At 42.9% G+C, this 24,867-nt stretch overlaps 1 protein-coding gene across 1 annotated transcript; it reads left to right on the top strand.

Annotated features, from left to right (window-relative positions):
• The first annotated feature begins 1,292 nt into the window (after positions 1–1,292).
• On the top strand, positions 1,293–22,688 carry LOC149273390 (prostaglandin reductase 1-like). The gene is made up of 9 exons (XM_089506376.1): positions 1,293–1,337; positions 2,077–2,153; positions 3,565–3,624; positions 4,412–4,579; positions 5,360–5,477; positions 15,947–16,102; positions 16,905–17,010; positions 17,548–17,672; positions 22,596–22,688. Exons 1-9 carry the CDS (start codon positions 1,293–1,295, stop codon positions 22,686–22,688), a joined length of 948 nt encoding a protein of 315 aa, XP_089362502.1.
• Positions 22,689–24,867: the final 2,179 nt, after the last annotated feature.

Raw genomic sequence — 24,867 nt, forward strand, 5'->3', positions numbered from 1 at the left:
CAGTTTTATCCATTAAAAACTGTACACAGCTCATTCAAAGTACGGAATATATATATTGTCTTGAGTTTAGAAACACTTCATATGCCTAAGATTTTCCTCTAGATTTTTTAAACACAAATGACAGAAGGGTTCCATCACTTTTTTTATAGGGTTAAGTAGGGGCAAAAAGGTCAACTTACAGGGGGGGGGTTGGGGGGTATGGGCACTGCAGCTTTTTTTTTTCTTTTTTACAGCTTACCTGTGCATTGTTAAAGAATACAGTATGCCAGACTAACTGGGCTGTGTAACCCATGACAGGAGGGTTCCCAGCTGGGTTGTAACTAGAAACACTAGGGCCCCAGTGTAAAAACAAATTGCGGTTACAGCTAGCGGCTTTTAAAGGGGTGGTCACCCGGGCCCCTTAGAGAGACATTACAAATGTGACAAAATGTACATTTTAGTGTCTACCAAGGGTGAAGTTATATAAAAAAAAATTCTATATGCAGCTTGATTCCAGTAGTGTGTGTATATTGTGACAGTGTAAACCCCAGGGAGATGCTTAGTGTGGCATTTGGGTACAGGTGCTATCCAGATCGTCAATATGGGTCCCTGGGGTGGAGCAATTGGAGAGCAGGGTGGGCCAATGCTCCGTTTCCCCATGCTGTGGAAATTCCATGCCGGGTTTTCCAGGAGGCAAGAAATCTGCAGGATCCGGTCCGGGATTCCTATGGGGCCGGCATCAGGCACAGGTGCTGGACATTAAAAACCCCTGGAGCTTGATACTCAGAGAGACTGTTGGGGGAAGCGGAAGTTCCCTGTGCTCCCAGGGCAAGGAGAGGCCCTGAAGAAGACAATCCCTGAGCCAAGTGAGGCAATACCTGCCTGGACATTTGTGTGCTGTCTGTGGGAGGTTTTGCAGAGCCTGGCGTAGCTGGGTCTGGCTGGGAGGTTGAGATAGGGGGTGATTAGGCTGGTCAGTCTGGACCAGCATAGTTCAGTTAGAGAGGGCTCCAAATAGGATTTGGTTTTTGTGGTTTCAGCGATTAAAAATAAAAATCTGTTTTGTTACAAGCTGGTGTTCCCGAGACTGATTGCCCTAGAGTACTGTGCTTAGGACCCCTAAAAGTGACATGTATGGCCCTCCTGCTACAGGGTTTGTCTTAATATATATAAACCCACATATATAAACCCATATACATATAGTGCAACAATGTTTAAGTATGGATTTATAGGTGACCATATAAATAGCTTCTGGCCATAGGGAAACCCCACAAGAGACCAGGATCACCACAGGCACAGTATCAGCCAAATCAATGGCTCAAAATGACAACCAGACCAAAGTGGCCGGGGTTAAAAAGGTATAACAAGTTTTATTCCCAAAACAACAATCCACATCTTACATTTACAACAAATGAAGACATGCTCCAGAGGGAAGAACCTGGCCTTACGCTGCCGATAGCACCGTGTACTTCCAGCCTCCAGCCGTGTGGTACAGTGTCCCACAAGACTTCTGGTTAATGTTTACTTCCTGGTGCACTACACATTTCGCCCAATGGGCTTCCTCAGGTGCTTAAACCCTGCCCCTTCAACAGTCCTTATATATAGTCCAATTAAGAAAATGACTTTTCTCTACTGTCTAGATTGCATAATCTCCCATCAATTGTCCAAGTTGCTACCCTTGTGACCATGAGTGTTACGCCCCTGGTTCCCAGGCTGCCATTATCATTAGTAATGGTCCTGATTATTTATGCATCCACATTGGTACATGTATCTGTGATCAGGTATTAACTATTGTATTTGTTAGAGGAATTAATCTACGCGGAAATAGTTTTATGCTTCGAGAACTTTTTCAAAAAGTCTAAACTCAACCATTTAATGTTTGCGCTGAAAATCATAATTTATTTCTTAGAAGTCCATAAATTGTTTTCAAAAAAAGATTTTTTCTAAAGGCAAGCATTGTAGTACTTCTGCAGGTTTTTGAAGTTTAATATTAGGCTTTTCCATGTTTTCTTTGTGTGCGAAACATGGATTCCATGTAGGGACAGACATGGCAACTAGTGACGCATTCCATTCTGAACCTCTTTTAATCCTTTGAAGAAGCACCTTGCGTTTGGGTATTTCAGAAGTTCAACGGACTTATCAATTTCTGACCGTTCAGACAAGTTTGACATAAAGTAAGAAAGCAAAATCTTCATAGTCATCTACATGTTTTGACCATGAATCCGTATAATGTATCAAGGCATTAAAAACAGGCTGTTTACATTCCAGCTGTTTCTCGTTCTGTCAAGTTAGGAGTCACAAAATCTTCCTCATACCTTGCAACAAGCTTTTTCTTAAAGGGACAGTACATGTTCCCTGACACCTCTAACTAAAGAAGAATGCATGGTAGAGCACTCAGTGAGCAGTAGCATGTTCTAGTGAGCCAAGGCCTATGGTGGCAGAACTTGGTGGGCTGTTAACCCCCACTGGTTACTCTTTACTACACTTCACATGGGATGGTGAATGTTTACACAATCCTTTTGGTTAACTGGTTGTTAGTTACTAATTCATTACATTTCTTTTCCAAGTATTCTACATGGGGACTTTGTTAGTGTTAGCATATGAGGGCATTCGCACCTCAGATGGGTCTGGTCGGTCAAGTAAATACATAACTCATTTGGCCACTCAGCTTTTTAGTGAATAGACCTCTTTGCCATTTTGTCTTACTTTCCATTTTAATATATTTATTAGACTTGTGCATTCGTCTTCGGGCAAACATGAAAACGCACACAAAGAGTGCGTTTTCGTGTTCGTTCCGAAGACACGCCGAAGAGAAGACAGCGGCGGTAAAACGTAGGCGAAGACACAACAGACGAAGACCAACAGAGTCGCTCGTACAGACTTTAAAAAGTTAACCCCTAATGAAGCAACTTGTCCGGCAGATCCCACTGGTCTCCCTGTTCTATCATTTATTAACTGATAGAACAGGGAGACCAGTGGGATCTGCCGGGTAAGTTGCAGCACCAGGAGCCTAAAAGTCTGTACGAGCGACCAACAGAGTCGCTCGTACAGACTTTAAAAAGTTAATGAAGCAACTTGTCCGGCAGATCCCACTGGTCTCCCTGTTCTATCAGTTAATAAATGATAGAACAGGGAGACCAATGGTATCTGCCGGACAAGTTACGGCACCACGGGGTTAACGCGTACCGCAGCAGCTCTGGCACAGGAGTTTAACAGTCTGTACGAGCGACCCTATTGGTCGCCAGGAGGGGGCTTGTCTACCATCAACCATTTGCAGACGAGCCCCCTGCTGACGACCAATAGAGTTGATCATACGGACATTTAAACTCCTGGCGCCAGAGCTGCTGCGGTACGCGTTAACCCCGTATTAACCCCTTAACCGAAAAAAACGAAGAAAAACCGAACACGAAGAATGTCCACGAATATTCACCCGAAGAGAAGACAGGAACAGGCGAATATTCGCGGAATACGAAGATTTTTTTTTTCCCCGAAGACGAACACGAAGAGCCCCCTGGTGCCCAAGTCTAATATTTATACTGTTTTTAATATGTGTGTTTAACTTTTCTGAGTTTTCTTTTCTACCAGGCCATACAGCAAACTAAAGTTGAAGGATGGTGATGTTATGATGGGATCACAAGTTGCCAGGTAAATTTCAAGCGAATTAGTGTCTTTAATAAAACAACTGCATTATATTTCTTTCACTTAATTGTACATTCCTTATTTGTAATATAGCTAAGGTCAGAGGCGAGCCTAGGGGTAGTGACATCTTGGTGCTGCATTTGTTTGGATCCCCCGTAACGTAAACACACACTAATACTAACGGACAAACCTGCTCTAACACCCACTCACCCTAACGTTTCCGCACACAGTACGTGCACAAGTCTACATCCTCTTCCTCGAACCAATAAGTCGAGGCTTATCCCTGACATTCTAACACACATACATTTACTCGGACCAGTTACTAACACTATACACCAACACACCAAATACTGCATATAACCAGACTCTCCCACTCTCCAAACATCATTATAGCTTGTCATAATATTGCATTAGATTAGAACGCTGTCACGTATATTTTGTTCTACCAGAAAATTGTCAATGTTATTATAAACATTAAACCTCTTGTGGTGCATTTAAAAACAAATCTTATGGCAATTAATAGATTATTGAAAATCCATCTTAAAGGGTGGTGCAAAAGGCTGTTTGTATTTAATATCCACATAACTGTTAATAACTGTATAATTCGTTAATGTTAAAATAATCCAGGCTCTGCTATGGAGAATCCCTATGTAGAGTTGGAACATCACTGATGCCAAGCTGTGATAGTCCCTATTACCCAGTTTCTTGATCTTCTATAAATATGGCCATATGAATTTTATTGCTTTCGCTGCATTAATTGATTTTGCTGACCATGTTTTCTCCTTGTTTTCAGGGTTATTGAAAGTAAAAATCCTGACTTCCCTGTAGGTGGCTATTTTGTTGCATATGCTGGGTGGACAACTCGTTTCATATCAGATGGTAAAGGGCTTCGTGCACTGCCTTCTAACTGGCCAGAGAATCTTCCCAAGTCATTGGCGCTGGGAGTACTAGGCATGCCTGGGTAAATTCCAATAGCAACTCTCATTAGTCCATAGTCCAGCATAAATTACAATCATAAATTAATCATAACCTGTTGACTGCAAGGTCAAAGTGCCAACCACATATCTGCTAAAAGTGATAACAGAAAAATGGGCCTGCAGCATTCTATTGCCTATACACAGAAGGCTTGTGTTTTTAAGTGAGGCTTTTAGACTTATATATGAGGCTTAGTTTGGGAGAATACTGTGATGTCAGTGGCTGACTGACAGCTTCTCTATATGTAAAATAAAGATTAGAAAAGTCTGATCTCTGCATGCATCTATCAATGTGATGTCAGCAGTGCCCCAATTCCCAATGTCAAAACTTCCTTCCTTCCCAAAATAAATGAATAAAAAAACACATTCTGGCACTTACATTTATATAAGTAATATTGTTTAAATAAAAATTACCTTATATGCTTTTATGGACAACAGTCACAAGTCATTGGCACAGGGCCCTCAGCTTGAGTTATAATGATGAGTTATAACCCTCAACACTTTTGTGTGGGCTAGGGGTGGAAATCAATGGCATATTTGTGTGAATGTGTATTTTCTTACTATATACCTGACTTTGGATATGCCACAATGTGCATTATCACCTGCATGGGCTGTGCGTGCAGTCTATCTGCTTAGGTTACCCAAACAGGGAAAAGGCTAAAAATAATTTAAAATATTAAATCCAGACCATCTAATATATTAAATAATTTTCACATAACAATATGGAGGAATCTACCATTTTTTATGTTTTCTTATATTCTCCATAGAATGACAGCTTATATTGGCCTGTTAGAAATATGCAAGCCAAAACACGGGGAAGTTGTCCTTGTCAACTGTGCAGCTGGAGCTGTTGGCTCTGTAGTTGGACAGATTGACAAAATCAAGGTACGTAAACTAAGAGCAACTGACTAGGTTGTGACCACTATGATTTCTATGCATTTGCCATTAGATATCCATGATCATGAGCAGTGGATGGAAAAGTGGGGGTGCACAGAGACCTGACAAGTTTCTCTGAGATAACGCCTAACACTCAATAGTAAATACTAGACTTGGGCACCAGGGGGCTCTTCGTGTTCGTCTTCGTGCTCGTCTTCGGGGGGAAAAAAACCTTCGTATTCCGCGAATATTCGCCCGTTCCTGTCTTCTCTTCGGGCGAATATTCGCGGACATTCTTCGTGCTCGTTTAATCTTCGTTTCCTTCCCGGTTGCCTAGCAGGGGTTAATACGGGGTTAACAACACATCGGAGCAGCAGCAGCTGCCGTGAAGGAACGTGTGTGCAACTCTATTGGTCGTTTCGGCAGGGGGCTGGTCTGGCATCAACAAGTGAATTGCAGAACGCACTTCATTCGTTGATGGCAGGCCAGCCCCCTGCCGAAACGACCAATAGAGTTTCACACACGTACTGAGGTGTACTGTACACAAAATGACCTAGAGACAAATGCTCCAAGGAACTTGGCCTCTGTTTATCATACACAGTCACACATCCATAGATGTTTAATAAAAGAATAGGGATTATTTTAAATTTTTAAATTGATTTTGGACCACTTGTAATACATGCCTAACATTTGCTACCTATTCACAATGGCATACTTTGCAACAACCCAACTTTTACTGGACAGGACTGGAAAAAAGCAGGACTGTCCACCAAAATCTTAGGTGTGTTGGCAGGTATGCGGATGGAAAAATGTTGGACAAGAACTAAAAAATAGCTTAGGGTTAATGTACGGTTATGTTTAAGATTAGTAGCAGTGCACTGGTTTGGTTAAAGATGTATTATGTCTAAATAATAATTTAATTTTAATTTTAAGGGGTTTTAAAAAATTAAGGGGTTTATTTAAATGTATTTTAAAGTTAGATTTATTATTTAGTACTTTATTATATTTATTTAATGTTTATACTAGTGCTACCTACCGAGCTATAACTACCAACGTGTATTTTGCATACCTAGATAGCTAAATTAGATGGGACAGGACTGGAAAAAAGCAGGACTGTCCCTGAAAAAGTTGGGTCTGTTGGCAGGTATGTGGATGGAAAAATGTTATAGTATGAAGTGTGAGTTATAGCGTTAATGCTAGTGAGTGTAGAAGTGAAGGCCAGGACAAATAACAAGAGGAAAGGTCCTTGTGATTTGTGCATTGTACGTGTATGTGTTATGTGTGTTATGTGTGTTGTCACTGTGTGTTATATGTGTTATGTATTATGTCACTGTGTTATTTGTGTTATTGTGTGTGTTATGTTTGGTTGGTTGGTTGTGTATCAGAAGGAAAATAATGAAATGGAAATGGAAAAGGAAATGGAAAAGGCGAATGAGTGGGCAATTGGCGACCCACTCACCTGTTTCACCCCAGAGCAAAGCATCCAAACACTGTCAGTCCTAGACGTTTGGCAGCGGACTTCCAGAGCTCAGACACAAGGCCCTAGCGTAAGCTGGCCACTCCGGCGGAGGTAGCAGGCGTTGCCACACCGCAAACAGACGCAGCCAGGGGGGAGAAACTGCCCTTACCATTAGGGACATTTTGGGCATGACTCTAGCCAGGAAGCAAACTGGCACGGAAGAGATGCTGGCACCACCACCACCAGCAGCAGCAGTGAAAAATGGGAAAGGCGAATGAGTGGGCAATTGGCGACCCACTCACCTGTTTCACCCCAGGGCAAAGCACCCAAACACTGTCAGTCTTAGACGTTTGGCAGCAGACTTCCAGAGCTCAGACACTAGGCCCTAGCGTAAGCTGGCCACTCCGGCGGAGGTAGCAGGCGTTGCCACACCGCAAACAGACGCAGCCAGGGGGGAGAAACTGCCCTTACCATTAGGGACATTTTGGGCATGACTCTAGCCAGGAAGCAAACTGGCACGGAAGAGATGCTGGCACCACCACCACCAGCAGCAGCAGTGAAAAATGGGAAAGGCGAATGAGTGGGCAATTGGCGACCCACTCACCTGTTTCACCCCAGGGCAAAGCACCCAAACACTGTCAGTCTTAGACGTTTGGCAGCAGACTTCCAGAGCTCAGACACTAGGCCCTAGCGTAAGCTGGCCACTCCGGCGGAGGTAGCAGACGTTGCCACACCGCAAACAGACGCAGCCAGGGGGGAGAAACTGCCCTTACCATTAGGGACATTTTGGGCATGACTCTAGCCAGGAAGCAAACTGGCACGGAAGAGATGCTGGCACCACCACCACCAGCAGCAGCAGTGAAAAATGGGAAAGGCGAATGAGTGGGCAATTGGCGACCCACTCACCTGTTTCACCCCAGGGCAAAGCACCCAAACACTGTCAGTCTTAGACGTTTGGCAGCAGACTTCCAGAGCTCAGACACTAGGCCCTAGCGTAAGCTGGCCACTCCGGCGGAGGTAGCAGGCGTTGCCACACCGCAAACAGACGCAGCCAGGGGGGAGAAACTGCCCTTACCATTAGGGACATTTTGGGCATGACTCTAGCCAGGAAGCAAACTGGCACGGAAGAGATGCTGGCACCACCACCACCAGCAGCAGCAGTGAAAAATGGGAAAGGCGAATGAGTGGGCAATTGGCGACCCACTCACCTGTTTCACCCCAGGGCAAAGCACCCAAACACTGTCAGTCTTAGAAGTTTGGCAGCAGACTTCCAGAGCTCAGACACTAGGCCCTAGCGTAAGCTGGCCACTCCGGCGGAGGTAGCAGGCGTTGCCACACCGCAAACAGACGCAGCCAGGGGGGAGAAACTGCCCTTACTATTAGGGACATTTTGGGCATGACTCTAGCCAGGAAGCAAACTGGCACGGAAGAGATGCTGGCACCACCACCACCAGCAGCAGCAGTGAAAAATGGGAAAGGCGAATGAGTGGGCAATTGGCGACCCACTCACCTGTTTCACCCCAGGGCAAAGCACCCAAACACTGTCAGTCTTAGACGTTTGGCAGCAGACTTCCAGAGCTCAGACACTAGGCCCTAGCGTAAGCTGGCCACTCCGGCGGAGGTAGCAGGCGTTGCCACACCGCAAACAGACGCAGCCAGGGGGGAGAAACTGCCCTTACCATTAGGGACATTTTGGGCATGACTCTAGCCAGGAAGCAAACTGGCACGGAAGAGATGCTGGCACCACCACCACCAGCAGCAGCAGTGAAAAATGGGAAAGGCGAATGAGTGGGCAATTGGCGACCCACTCACCTGTTTCACCCCAGGGCAAAGCACCCAAACACTGTCAGTCTTAGACGTTTGGCAGCAGACTTCCAGAGCTCAGACACTAGGCCCTAGCGTAAGCTGGCCACTCCGGCGGAGGTAGCAGGCGTTGCCACACCGCAAACAGACGCAGCCAGGGGGGAGAAACTGCCCTCACCATTAGGGACATTTTGGGCATGACTCTAGCCAGGAAGCGAACTGGCACGGAAGAGATGCTGGCACCACCAGCAGCAGCAGCAGAATTGGGAAAGGCGAATGAGTGGGCAATTGGCAACCCACTCACCTGTTTCACCCCAGGGCAAAGCATCCAAACACTGTCAGTCCTTGGCGTTTGGGAGCGGACTTCCAGAACTCAGACACAAGGCCCTAGCGTAAGCTGGCTACACTGGCGGAGGTAGCAGGTGTTGCCACTCCGCAGCAAGTGCAACCAGGGGGGAGAAACTGCCCTTACCATTAGGGACATTTGAGGCATGACGCTAGCCAGGAAGCGAACTGGCATTGAAGAGACGCTGGCACCACCAGCAGCAGCAGCAGAATTGGGAAAGGCGAATGAGTGGGCAATTGGCGACCCACTCACCTGTTTCACCCCAGGGCAAAGCATCCAAACACTGTCAGTCCTTGGCGTTTGGGAGCGGACTTCCAGAACTCAGACACAAGGCCCTAGCGTAAGCTGGCTACACCGGCAGAGGTAGCAGGCGTTGCCACACCGCAAACAGACGCAGCCAGGGGGGAGAAACTACCCTCTCCATTAGGGACATTTAAGGCATGACACTAGCCAGGAAGCGAACTGGCAGAGAAGAGACGCTGGCACCACCACCACCACCAGCAGCAGCATTGGAAAAGGCGAATGAGTGGGCAATTGACGACCCGCTCACCTGTTTCACCCCAGGGCAAAGCATCCGAAGACTGTCAGTCCTTGGCGTTTGGGAGCGGACTTCCAGAACTCAGACACTAGGCCCTAGCGTAAATTGGCTACACCGGCGGAGGTAGCAGGCATTGCCACACCGCAGCAAGTGCAACCAGGGGGGAAAACTACCCTCTCCATTAGGGACATTTGAGGCATGATTTCAGCCAGGAAGCGAACTGGCAAAAGATACTGGCACCACCACCAGCAGCAGCGTTGGAAACGGAAAAAGGTGAATGAGTGGGCAATTGACGACCCGCTCACCTGTTTCACCCCAGGGCAAAGCATGAAAGTCTGTCAGTCCATGGCGTTTGGGAGCGGACTTCCAGAACTCAGACACTAGGCCCTAGCGTAAATTGGCTACACCAGCGGAGGTAGCAGACGTTGCCACACCACAAACACGTGCAACCAGGGGGAGAAACTACCTTAAACATTACAGAGAAAAAAAATTAACTTTCCAAGCTAAGAGCTGGGTAACCCAACTTGGGCAGATTGAATTTAAGAAAGGCAATCTGCTCCATCAGATGAGGTGCCATGCGTGAGCGCTGTGGACTCAGTATGTTTCCAGTCATAGAAAACACGCGCTCACTTTGAACAGTGGTTGGCGGACATGATAGTAGCTGCTGCGCAACCCATGAGAGTGCAGGCCACACACTCTTCTTTTCATCCCAGTAGCTAAGAGGATCAACATTAGGCGCAGAAGGAACTTCACAGAGGTAAAGTTTGACCATTTCAGCAGCACTACTCTGTCAGATAGTCCAACTATACTCCCAAGTGCCTCTTCCCAAAACGCAGCTGCTCCACTCAGCTGTGTTGTGCTGCTTGTGGCACTGCTGCTGATGCTGCTGCTAGGAGTAGCAGACCACATCATCTCTTCCTCCTCCTGCACCTCTCCCTCCTCGGACAGCATTCCCATTTTACACTGCCAGTCACGCACCTTGTTGACCAATTGCTCCCGGTAGCTACTGAGAACATTAAATTTCAAAGCTAGCTTTCCCTTAATTCTTGGATTGCAAAGGCACGCTAGCATTATTTCGGGACTCTCTTCCATTCGTTTGCGAAGGTGTACTTTTAGCAGATCCTTCAGCTTCCTGGCTATGGCTGCTACGTCAGGATGTAGAGTGCCACCTTGAACAGCCTCACGGTTTCCAAGGAACACATCCATCTTGCTGCCTAGATGGGAGAACACTGGGATTACCTGGGCCAGACTGGCAGTGTTTGATCTTAAATTTTCTGTGGCATCCCTGAATGGTTTAAGGACTGCCACTAGCTGGGCGATCACTGTCCAATCCTCCCTATTCAATGGAGAGGTAATCCCAATATTGTGCTCTGAGGCAAGATTATGGATTGCCCTCTGCTGCTCCAAAATCCTCTCCAGCATGTCTAACGTGGAGTTCCACCGTGTACTGACATCCTGGCGTAGGCAGTGTACGGGAAGACCTGACCTCTCTTGCTCTTCCCTCAAAAGTTGGCTAGCCTTAACACTATGGTGAAAGTGCCCAGCGATCTTTCTGCAGCGGGACAGAACTACTGCTGCCACATTAGTTCCTTCTGACATTGCTGCCTTCACTACAAGATGGATGATGTGGGCTGCACAGCGCACACCAACAATATGACCATCTCGCAGCGCTTTCACCATATTGGCACCTCCGTCAGTTACCACAAAACCAACTTCAACATTGGTGCCCGCCTCTGCTCCCACCCAAAGGCTAAACATTTTCCTCATTGCATGCAGAATATTTTGGGAAGTGTGCTTTTCATCCATCACTTCTGCATGGAGAAGGAAAGATCGGTAGCCTGCTGCAGCAGCTTCCTTAGACACACCGGGCTGCCACCAGTGTGCTGTCAAAGAAAGAAAGGCATGCTGGCCGCTAGGTGCACTCCACAAATCTGTAGTGAAATGAGCACACTGACCAGCAGCCTTGGAAAGCTCCTCTTTCACTGCTGCAACACAGGACCGATACAATGAGGGGACAATGTTCCTGCTGAAAGTGGAACGTGACGGAACTGTATATTGTGGAGCCACAGCCGCCATCAATTGTTTGAAAGGCTCCCCTTCGATCATAGAGAAGGATGCCCCTCCAACAGCAATGAACTGACCAATCAGTCGCGTTACTTTATTGGCCTGCTGTTTGGGCATTGACCTTTTGGATTGGAATGCCACAAATTGTTCCAGGGTGGGCTGGACATGCAGTGCTCCAACCTGCCTTGGTCTCTGGCTGCCAGCACTAGCTGCTGCTGCTGCTGCTATTGGCTCAGAAGAAGAAGCTGTTGGGGTTTTTCCACGGCCACCAGCTATGCTGCCTGCACTAAGTTTTACTTCTGCATCTTTCCCCAATAGCACAGCGTTGTGTTGAGTGCTGAGGTGATGCTTCATGCTAGCACTGGTAAAATGGCCAGACACTTTCCCTTTGCTTATTAGCTTCCCACAATGTTTGCACTTTCCATAGCGCCCTTCTTCAACATTTTCAAAGTGCTCCCAAATTGGGGCGCGCATAGCCTTGGAGTGTGCCTTGGGTGCTGCTCCTACTGCTCGGGGTGGATGAACAGAGGCAGAACTAGTGGTGGTGGGACTGGTGGTAACAGTACTGGCCATAGTGGGACTGCTAAATGCTAGGTTTTGCTGCTGCTGCTGCTGCTGGTGGTGGTGGTGATGGTGATGATCGTAGCGGAGAAGGTGGAGGCTCAGGGGAAAATTGTGCACTAGTCATTTGGACACTGCTCCCTGAGGAATCTGATTCCTGACCACTCATCTCCTCTACTTCCTCTGGCTCATAGTCTAGCTCTTCATTAGCCAGATCAAATGGAATTCCTGCTAGGCTGGAGCTAAGACTGATATCGTCGTGAGACTCGTGACTAGTAGTAGTGCGAGCAGGAAGAATAGACTCTGCACTTGGCCTCTCAGTCTCAGGCTCCTCTGCTACCTCGCTAGGTGAAGTCCCACTATGTGTAGCCCTCTCTCTAACTGTCTTTACAAAAATTTTGTAAGGACTTGGTGGCTTGCTAGAGGTACTAGGAGGACATGGCGTGGCGGTACCAGTGGGAACAGTAGGCGCAGCACTAGTGGTGGTAGAGGCGGTGGGGGTGGTTTTCCCTACAAAGGAATGAGATCGCTTTTGTTTGGGACCCCTCTGAGTCTTGCTGCTAATTTGGCTCTGCTTGGTACCTTGCATGCTGCTTGTGGATGGGGAAGATGCTGCTTGGGGCAAAAGGCACTTCTTTTTAGTCACTGGGCTGGTACTACTTGTGCTACCCTTTAACTTTGAACGTGCTTCTGGTGCTTTAGGCTTTCCGTAAAAAACCATAGAGCTTGTGGGCCTACTACTGCTTGCTTTTGGTGCCTTTCCTTTACTTGATGATCCTTCAAGCAATGCTTCCCCAAATGATAAGCGAGAGCTTGGCCTACTTGGCCGACTAGACTGACGCAAAGGCTGCATCTTAGAACTGGTGGTGGTGGTGGTGGTGGTGGTGGTAGATGGAGCTTGTCCCTCCTTAGTCCCAAAAGGAGGATCCATTTCAAATTTTGTGTTGTGTGTGTAGTGTAGTGTAGTGTTTAAAAAACTATAAAAAAAAAAAGGAAAAATGAATTAAAGACAAAAAAATTAGAGGAAGTTCTCTTCAGTGCTACTGCTTAAAAAGTAAAACTATGCACTACTGCACTGTGCTGTTGTGTGCAATCTGGCAAAGTGCTAAAGTTATTTAAATTATATTTTATTTTTAATTTGAATTTACACAGGCCTAAGAGCTTAGCCTACTACTATGCTAGCCTAAAGCTATATTTCCTTACTATAAGTCTACCTCTAGGCAGATGCTCTCAAACCCACTAAGCTAAAGTGAGGTTAAATCAGATTCAGTATGATTTATTAATTAATATTAAGTTATATAATATTAATAGATTAGAAATAATTTACTTATATATTATGTATTATAGATAGAAGAATATAGATTATGAATTAGAATTTAGAATTAGAATTACTTATATTATAGATTATGAATTAGAATTTATATTGTTATATATTATTTATAATATATTATAGATTAAGATTAAAGAAGATTAGAATTATTTTAGTACTACAGCTAGTATCTTGAAGCTTTGCTTAGTACAGCTCGTCACAGTCAATTTTTCTTGAGAAGAATTAGAAATAAAATAAAATGTCACAGCAAAACAGTTAGCTTCACTGCTTGCTGAACAAAAACACACAGCACTTATGCGGCTGCACTCACTAGCCCAACAAGTTCACTTCACTGATGGACTGAGGTGAGCAAAACAAATGAAATAAAATGAAAGATTATTAATTAAGAAAAATTGACTTGGTCTCTTGCTGTTGCTAAAACAAAGCACAAAGTATAGAGCTGCAGCACCAGTACTAATAAGATTAGCTGAACTATACGCTAGTAGTAATTAATTAATATTATTACTTTTATTTATAGCTAATTTAATTAACTATTAAGATAAGAAAGAATTATAGAATTATTGATATTACTGATTTTAGATTAGACACTAGTAGATGTCTTGAATGTCTACAGTACACTCTACACTAGTATACTATTACTAACTATAACTGACAAATATATATATAATTTTATAATGAATTCAATTATTAATTATATTAATTAATATTACTGATTTTAAATTAGACACTAGTAGATGAATGTCTACAGTACACTCTACACTAGTATACTATAGTATATATATATATGACTGACAAATATATATATAATATTATAATGAACTATTAAATTATAGACTCTATTAAATTATTATTTATAAATTCTATTTAATTTATTTAAGCAGGACAGGCAGTAGGCACTGAGACACTGGGTGCACTGTCAACTCAACAGCACTTACACTACAGTTGATGACAAATTAAATAAAAAAAAATTAAATTAATCAAATTATTATTATTAATTATATTAAGTAGCACTGAAGTGAGGATGAAGTACACTGTGAGAAATGGCAGGCTAAGGCTTACCAGTCTCACACAGAACAGAACAATCTCTCTGTAACGCTCGGATGCAGCACAGCAGTGTTGCCAAAGCAGTCACAGCGAAAAATGAATGGATCTCTCAGGCAAGCTCTGGTCTTATAAAGGCGCCTTCAGAATTCAAAAAACAGCAGCACAGGCATTGGACGAGACCCTTAGCGTGACGTCACAAGAGTGAGCTGATTGGACAGACGAGATCAGCTCACTCCTGTTTGAAATTTTGGCGGCTGCGCGGCAAAAACGAAGACGATCACGAAGAATCTTCGATTCTTCGTGGTTGTGAGTCTTCGTCTTCTCCTACGTTTTGCCGGCACTGTATTCTCTTCGGCGTGTCTTCGGAACGAACAAAAAAACGGCCTCTTCGTGCTCGTTTTCATGTTCGCCCGAAGACGAATGCGCAAGTCTAGTAAATACTATGAGATGTGTTTTCCTTTGGAGTTGGCCTAGGGCCACTTCTTCAATCTCTACCCCTGCAGAAGGCATCCCAAATACAATAAAAGGGCCTGTGCGTAGGCATATGATGTCATAACGCTGTGCACCACATCGTAAAGGCGAGCATCATCTTTTAATGAAGTCTATGGGGGCTGGGCTGAGCTGACACAACATCCATAATGTTGGTTAGCAAGATCTACTTTCACTGAGGAGCTAGATCATCTGAGAGGATGGTCTGCTCCCTAGTTTTGTACCAGAGGTACTGTTGTCTCCCTGAACTTGCTGCCCTAGACCTAGTCGCCCTAAGCCAGGATACATCACTACTGTGAGATGACCAAGTCCTTAGTGAATTCACTCTCTTTTTGTCTGTGGGCACTATGCTTCACTAAGGGAATATAAACTCATATCTATCATATAATTTGGTAATAGCATGTTATTATAAAATATTTTTATAGCGGACATTTTCTATGGAATTCCACATTTTTGTTAACTTTGCTTAGCAAATGCTTGATTGTAATCCAATGTGTTATATACAATGAACACTTTGTTGGTTTTGTTGTTAATATGACAATAATCATCCCAATCTTACATGATTTTCTGGCTGATGCACAAAACGGCAAAGTAAATCATAATGGTCAAGAAGAACGTATTGTTGATAAGAGAACTCGCATACCTCTGATAGCATTGAGTCAGCTGCAATCGTGCCCTGTGATTTGTGGTTTGATAACCAGGACAACTAACTTTTATTAGGTAGAAAAGTATTACATGAAGTCTTAAAACTATGTTGCGGTGAACAACCTTTAAATTACATTTCCAATGTTGAATAAAGCCATCTTTGCTTGTGCTAATTTGAACTACTTGTATTCCTGCTCAGGGCTGTAAGGCAGTTGGATCTGCTGGCTCAGATGACAAAATTGCCTATCTAAAGGAAATTGGTTTTGATGAAGCCTTTAACTACAAGACAGTGAGCTCTTTGGAGGAAGCTCTGAAACAAGCATCTCCAGAGGGATTTGATTGTTATTTTGAGAATGTAAGTTTATATTTTTGAAACATTTTAAACAGTGCCTTAATCTCCAACATTATAGGTTTGCAAATCAGGAAGGGCAGGGGTCAGTGACAAAAAAACCCTGTTATTGGGAAAAGTACTGGAGGCCTCTGGAAGGGACTGGTACAGTTACAAATGCTACCATGTAATAAGTTTACACGCACTGGGTGAATGCATTCGCACTGTGTGGGCTCCCATTGACTCCTGCGGGACATTTTCCTGCACCATCCTTATTGGGGATGTCCTAGCTTCTACTATTATGTCGTAATGACCATTCAAAAATATTCTTAATATAAAAGGAGGTTTAACATAAAATCCCTTTTTAAAGAACATGGGGCATGTCAGTAGAGATACTGCACTTCATATGCTTTTGTGTAATTACTGCCAATTGACATTTCTATACAAAAATATTTGGTTTTAGAAAACTTTATTTTCAATATATCCTTTATTCATATGCATTAACATTCATACACATTCATATGTCCTTCATTTTTATATGAACTATTGTAAAAGTGTTAAGGTGAATTGACAAAAGCATTGCCATCACTTATCTGTGATGGGTTAACACTACAGTTGAATGAGTTCTGTTTAAATACTACAAAACTTAGAGCTTCTAAATAGGTTTTGTGCTGCCCTCTTTTGTTTAACACTCACACGGTATGTTATATTTACACAGACACACATATATAATATATATGTATATATATTAATTTAAAATAGGGCATTGGTCACACTGGCTCTTTGTGTAACTGTGTATACAATGCGATATATCTGTTTATTTTTTAAGGTTGGTGGAACGTATGCAGATACAGCTCTGCAACAAATTAAAAACTTTGGAAGAATTGCTGTGTGCGGGGCTATCTCCATGTACAACGATTCAGTGCCTCAAACAGGTATGTGGTTAAACTCCATTGTAGGTTAGGCAACAAACCTTTCTGAATGCGCCTAAAAATATTCAGAAAGCCCTAAAGCTTCTTCACTTCAACCTTGTCAACATTTCACACTAATCTTTACTGCATGATCATCAGTTGTTTGTTATCCAAACCTATATTTACTGTAAAATGTAATGAGTTAGACAACATTTGTTTTTAATAAACATTGTGTAATTTAGACCGAACGTTACTATTTTATATCTTAAAATAGGGAAATGTAGTGAGATTAGTCAAGCTTATTTTTTTTTAAAAGTCGACGTACCTAGCAACTTTACAGGGCAGGCTACTTGGTGTACCTCCCTCTTGGGGGAGTGGCTTAGTACAGGGGTGGGGCTAGTCCCAGAGTGTCTTTTGTGGGAGGGAATGTGGGCAAAGAGTGGGTGTGGCCACATGTCATTCTTGGGTACAAAGAAACCGACCTGATGAAGCACTTATGCACATCGGCAATGTATAATCCAGTTTCCATTTACTGAATTTATGAATATCTTTCCCCTATAGGACCATTCATACAACCTTATTTACTCTTTAAACAACTCCGCATGGAAGGGTTTCTAGTGAGTAGCTGGGAGGACAAACCACAGCATCAGGAAGGTCAGAAACAACTCTTTGAGTGGGTTGTGGAGGTAATAATTTCCTATTCTTTCTCTGTAAATAAATAATTAAAAAAATCCCTGTTGTGCACATACTCTAGACCAGGGGTGGGCAATTAATTTTCCCATGGGGCCACATGAGAAATTGGAATGGTTTTAGAGGGCCAGACCTCTACAAACTACAAACTCCGAAGCCTTGTCCATTTTGTTAACTTATGTGCTGTTTAATAAAGTTATTCAAGCCTACGTCATTGGTAGAGGTGCTTGAATAAGTAAGGCCTGAATAACTATTAGCACAGCACAGAAGTGAACAAAATGAACAAGGCTTCGGAGTGCATACCGTATTTTTCGCTCTATAAGACGCACCTGCTGATAAGACGCACCTAGATTTTAGAGGAGAAAAAAAAGGAAAAAATATTTTGAGCTAAAAAATGGGCTAAAATATTTATTACAATAACTGAATAAGCTATGAACACAGTAAGACACACGCAGTAAGACACACACAGACACAGTAAGACACACACAGACACAGTAAGACACACACAGACACAGTGAGACACACACAGACACAGTAAGACACACACAGACACAGTAAGACACACACAGACACAGTAAGATACACACAGACACAGTGAGACACACACAGACACAGTAAGACACACACAGACACAGTAAGACACACACAGACACAGTGAGACACACACAGACACAGTAAGACACACACAGACACAGTGAGACACACACAGACACAGTAAGACACACACAGACACAGTAAGACACACACAGACACAGTGAGACACACACAGACACAGTAAGACACACACAGACACAGTAAGACACACACAGACACAGTGAGACACACACAGACACAGTAAGATACACACACACACAGTAAGACACACACACACAAACACAGTAAGACACACACACACAGTAAGACCTCCCTCCCTAACCCCCCTTCTCAGTATCTCCCCTCTAACTCCCTAACCCCCCCTTCTCAGTATCTCCCCTCTAACTCCCTAACCCCCCCTTCTCAGGATCTCCCCCCCCGCCCCGGTCACTTACCTTAAACTCCTGTGTTGGAAGCGTGAGGCGTTTGTCTCGGGTGCCGGCGCTTCACTGCTGATCGCCGGCGTCTGACGTCATATGCCGGCGCCCAGCGTAAAGCGCCGGCACCCGAGACAAACGCTTCCAACACAGGAGTTTAAGGTAAGTGACCGGGGCGGGGGGGGACACCGGACTCATTGGTGAGTCACCAGGACACTCTTTGCGGGCCGGTCCGAGCTATTCAGCGGGCCGGATGTGGCCCGCGGGCCGTGCTTTGCCCAGGTCTGCTCTAGACCATACTGAGAAAATAACATCTTTAATGTGGCGTGACTTTAGATTACTTGTCCGTTATAGGATAGAACTAAGGACTGTTGTTTTGTCAGCTTTCGCCAATACCCTCATAGTGTTAGAATACGTAACAGATAATGTATGTGCCATTGATCCAAGGAAACCAGATTTTCTCATAATATTTAGATACCTTTTCCCTTTTCGACGGGACGTTTTGTCAATGCAATTTCTTTGCCTTCTTTTGGTTTATACGTTGAGGTTTGTATAAATATGACCACTTATTCAATGGAGTCCCATTAAAGTCAACAGAGTATACATCTTCTAACCACTTGAGATCGGTATTTTACATACATGCAAAAGGGGCAATTTTAAAATTTGCTGGAATTGGGTGTAGAATGGATCTTGTATTTGTGCCCCCAAATTATGTGTTTTCTTTGTTCCATTAGAAAATCAGCCGTTTCCAGTTACATCGTTTCCAGTTAATCGTTATTTACAACATTAACCCCTTCTGCACTGGATTTCTGATCCATTTAATATATATATATATATATATATATATATATATAGATATATATATACTTTTCTTTCAAAAACAAGAACATTTCTAAGCAACCCCAAACTTTTGAACAGTATAGTATATATACTGTGTATATATATATATATATATATATATATATATATATATATATATATATATTGTGACAGTGTAAATTCCAGGGAGATGCTTAGTGTGGCATTTCGGTACAGGTGCTATCCAGATCATAAATATGGGTCCCTGGGGTGGAGCAATTGAAGAGCAGGGTGGGCCAATGCTACGTCCCCATTCTGTGGAAAATCCATGCCGGCTTTTCCAGGAGGTTAGAAGTCTGCAGGATCCGGTCCGGGATTCCTATGGAGCCGGCATCAGGCACAGGTGCTGGACATTAAAAACCCCTGGAGCCTGATAATCAGAGAGACTGTTGGGGGAAGAGGAAGTTCCCTGTGCTCCCAGGGCAAGGAGAGGCCTTGAACAAGAAGACCATCCCTGAGCCAAGTGAGGCAATACCTGCCTAGACATTTTGTGTGTTGTCTGGGGGAGGTTTTCCAGAGCCTGGCGTAGCTGGGTCCGGCTGGAAGGTTGAGGTAGTGGGTGATTAGGCTGGGCAGTCTGGACCAGCATAGTTCAGTTAGAGAGGGCTCCAATTGGGAGGTTTTCTTTTTATGATTTGGTTTTTGGGGGTTTAAGTGATTAAAATAAAGTGCTGTTTTGTTCAAAGCTGGTGTTCCCGACTCTGATTGTCCTAGAGGACTGTGCTTAGGACCCCTAAATGTGACATGTATGGCCATCATGCAACAGGGTTTGTCACAATATATATATATATATATATATATATATATATATATAATATACGGTATATTGTTTTCTTAGCTCTCTGCCAACATAAACCTTCTGGTCCAGGGTAGCAGAACGTTGACTCCAATCCAGCTTCAGTCCCCTCTAGGTGGAGATCTAATCTCTGATAATTAGCCGCTGGAAAAAAATGTAAGGGGGGGGGGGAGGAGCGTAAAGGAATGATTCAAGGTGCTAACCTTATGCCATAAAATATATCATAAACCACCCAAGATCAAAGAGGAGAGCCAGAGAGTCCCGTGGGCTATAGAGGCAGAAGCATCTCTTTTTCAGGTAAATACACTCTGTAATTTACGTTCATTACATACAAGATTTACTGATCACGTATGTTGTTCAGGACCAGCCATGTTAGTCATATAAATGGAAAAAAAATTGTATAGGGGTCATAGCTTTCTTATTAGACTAACGTGTTTATTTTAGGATGTTCTCTTATCCACCACCCATTCCCATGGTATGAGTTTTGCTTTGAGGTTGATATTCTAGAACGCTCAATGCTATTTTTTATATATTTTAATTAAATATAATTTTGTTTGGTTACGGCAAAAAAATAGTGTAAAACACAAGGGTGGAAAAAATACTTAACACAATCTTTAGTATATGAAGGCTAAAGTATTGCTAAATAAAGTGTTAAGGTGACTAAACTATCCTTACACTACGCTTTTTGATGCTATTATAGCGCAATATTTTGTCTTATAAATATCTTAACAATATATTGATAATACACAATTATTGAATTTCATTTTTAATAATATTTATTATTATAATTATCTTATGTGGCACCATCATATTCCACAGTAATGTACTATAGGATATATATATATATATATATATATATATATATATATATATGTGTGTGTTTTCTACTATGTTTTATATTATGTTTTGGTTGCTGTTTTACAGAATGGCTCTGGAAAACTCTGGAAGCGAAATGGTTGCAGACACAAACTCCGAAAAAGGGGTTTTTTTCTTTGTGGGCTGAAATATTAAATGCGAGAGAGAGAGAGAACCACAATTTAGGTAACATTCTAGAAAGCTGTTACAAAACATGACACAACAAAAGTTTTACCGAGAGGGTGGTTGATGCATGGCACAGCCTTCCAGATGAAGTAGTTGAGGCTTAACCAAGGATTGATTAATTTTAATATTAAGTTATACATACACTTGGGAACTAGCTTGGCACTCAAATACAACACTTCTGAATTAAGTCACCCATACTCAAGCAGGGGTATGTTTCATTAATGTTCGTGAGCTCAGCTGTTCTGAGAAAAGTTAAAAGGAGTGCTAATTCACATACAATAACACTTTCTATAAAAGTGTAAAATAATTGTCTTTCTGACTATGCTTGGCTTGCTGTGTGATTTTTAACTCAGGCATGCAGGGACTTCGATATTCTCTTTCTTTGTAAAAGGTCATGTTTGCGTATTACTCTTGAGTGGCAGTACGGGAAGAGGAAAATGACTACTTTTTTATGCCCTTGTTATAGCAGATTATACAAACAGGACCTATGAGATCATCATGGTGTCTATTGCAGGAAGTATTATGCTGGTATCTGTTGTTATCTTATTGCTGGCAATCATAAAAAAGGTATGTCATGTGGCATTGATAAAGATTCTGCAGAAGACCCAGACAGATAAGGGTGATTTTAAGGATGGGGGACCAGCTGATCCCCATAATTTTCTTATTTCTCATGATATGAGGTCAGGCACTGGCACCTTCTGTTTTTTTTCACTTGTAATTATATGTATGCCCTCAAGGGGTATTTGTACTTAAATGTAGCTATGTCTTTAGTTTTGCCCTGATCTTATACATATTTGGGAGGGACACATAACCTACCTCCTCATCCTTGTACTGAGTGTAATCTTGGAGTACCAGGACATGACTTCACATAATAACACCTCCAGAGGTCACACAGGTTGGCCAAAGGGGTATTAGGGAGGTCTGTGCCTGCTGTGATGTCCAACACACAGGAAAGCCTAGATCTAGATTTTACTTTGCAGTCTTATTTAGTGAGTGCTGATGTTAGTGTGATAAGGCTGTCAAGCGAGCATTGAGATTGTTCTTAATGTGTTTTAACACAGCCCAGCAGTTGAAAGGGTGATAGTAGGGTATTATGTCAAAGATGATACTTTATTGGGCCAACATACAAAACAATGTAAAGTTACAAAGGTTTTCAGAAAGTCATGGGTCTCTTCTTCAGATGGAATATTTTCTGTGAATATCACTTGTTTAAGTGGTTCTTTGTCCTTCGCACAGGCGTTGGGGTGGCTGTGACTCCTCTTACAAACAGTACGCAGAAGAAACAGGAGTCTCAAGTGTCAACGTGAATCGGAACACACATGACAACATCTCCACAACTGACTTCAAAGGCCCGTTACATATTTGTTACAGAGAAGGATAAACCACGCCCGGAGAGTCCCATCAGTGGGGTGAAGCTATCTAGAGATGCTCTTTTCTATATTTCTCTGATAACCTGTGTGACGGACTCGTCCCTTCAGTCACACCGCTGTGGATATTTATATTCCCCTGGAACCCAGTTTCTATTTTATACCCCTTTTTCCTGTTGCCCCGACCCAGAAGCTGCCCTCTGCCACCCACACCGCCAGGCCCAGTACCAGGACATACAGGTTTTACTTTTGGAGCTGCTGGGCGGCTAGAATAGCCTCCTGCCCCACAATGTATACCAGACAGGATTATCTCCACAGGGTGTCCAGCCAGGGCTCCAGCCTGACTGTCGGTGGAAAATATCAGAGGTGGGGGTCTGTTTGAGGCTAATCCCTTTATCTCCCATATTGTTCCTGGGAGACCTGAAAACCCGTTCAAGGCCCCACAATAAAATAATATCTCCATTTGTCAGGCCTTTGTATCTGTAACCAATGTGATGAAAACAAAGAATACATTTCTCATAATGGGATTCAGATTGAATTAATTGATTTTTATTTATGTATATTTTGAAGAAGCCAGGCGTTGTATCTTTATAACAATATCAACATTTTGTCAGTTCCATGGTACAGTTGTGTCTATGTTAAGTATCTATTGTGTATTTAAAATATTTGAAATAAAATTAAAGGTGTAGCAAAGTCTTGGTATTGTTCTTACAGAGCTCCACAAGCAAAATGGACACTTAACTGCATAAGTTGTATGATTTATATTGATAGGTGTATGTTTGGACATTAGAGGTCTCTCCTACAGAAGAAATGTTGACGAAAAGACCTCTGAGGTCCAGAAAGCTTATGTGCTTATGGCATGGAACAGGTTAAAAAAGTATCAGTGGGTGCAGGGTGTAGCAAGAAGGAAAAATAGGAAACTAGAAATGTACGTACCGTTAGTATCCAGGTAGATAATTCCGATACCAGCCTGGAGTTGTTTAACTTTTTTATATATATATGACACCCCAGCCTAAAAAGCTTCCATCCACCAATTGGTGTACCCAAACCAAAGTGCTTTGTGAAGACATTCTGGCTGTTAGGTACCCAGCCAGACATGTAGAGTATGCTCTTTCCTCCATACACAGTGAAACTTTGGTGCTGGTACATGTCAGAGGTAAGGGTGATGCACAGTTCCCAAAACCAAATTGCATTATCAATAACAATAAAACATGGTGGGGTATACCTTTCCAATCAAAGTCAAACAGCCTTACCTAGTGTTACGCAAGACCACAACATGGTATACAAAAGTTGTGATCAACCTGACCCAAGTTGCCGTGTTTAATACATAGGGGCTTTAAGATAATTTTGGAACCGGAAAAAGCTACACTTTTCTACAGTTCCATTTTAAGATTTTGAGAAACATCCTAATCCAAAGACAAAAATGGCATTTTCCTTGTACGATCCCCCCACCAAACGCACAAAAAGTCTGCTATAAAAAAGGTATTAGGACAGACTCCTTAGGTACCACTGCCCTTCCTGCCCCTCTCTAATAGGACTCTGTATCATACAAAACTAGGGAATTGGAAATGTTTTCAATAATATATATTGTTCTGCTTTTGCTTTAACAGTAGGATAGCAATGACATCCTGGTGTGTTTGGATTCTGTTTTAGTTATGTTTATTTTTTATTAATACTGCTGTATTTTTGTAATACTGTATTTTCTGACACGATCACACTATGTTGATCTCCTCTCCGTATCTGGTGTTATTCACTGTCCACTGTTCATTCTAGAGTCTTTCGGACCCTGGTATTCTTACCAATATCATTTTATTTTAGCGGACCGTTGTTTTACTGTGCAAACGCGGGGGGTGTCTCCCATTCCTCTAATGTACACACTGTAACTTGTCTTTACGCATACATTGAATAAACGGAGATTTAAATTGAGATAACAAAAAACAGTAGGATTGCTGCAACTTATTAAAACAAGATGAAAATGTGGGGTATTTTGATGGCACATAACCTACATAAAAACTCTAAGCAGCGTTCCAGGCAAATTCCAAAACAAAATGTAAAGAAACCTATGCATGTAGGGTATTTCCATAATCTAAAAAAAACATATACTCGATTTCTCTGCCAT

This window comes from Sceloporus occidentalis, unplaced genomic scaffold (assembly GCF_023333645.1).
Source record: "Sceloporus occidentalis isolate IW3139 unplaced genomic scaffold, rSceOcc1.0.p SCAF_380, whole genome shotgun sequence".
In the NCBI taxonomy this organism is placed as follows: domain Eukaryota; kingdom Metazoa; phylum Chordata; class Lepidosauria; order Squamata; family Phrynosomatidae; genus Sceloporus; species Sceloporus occidentalis.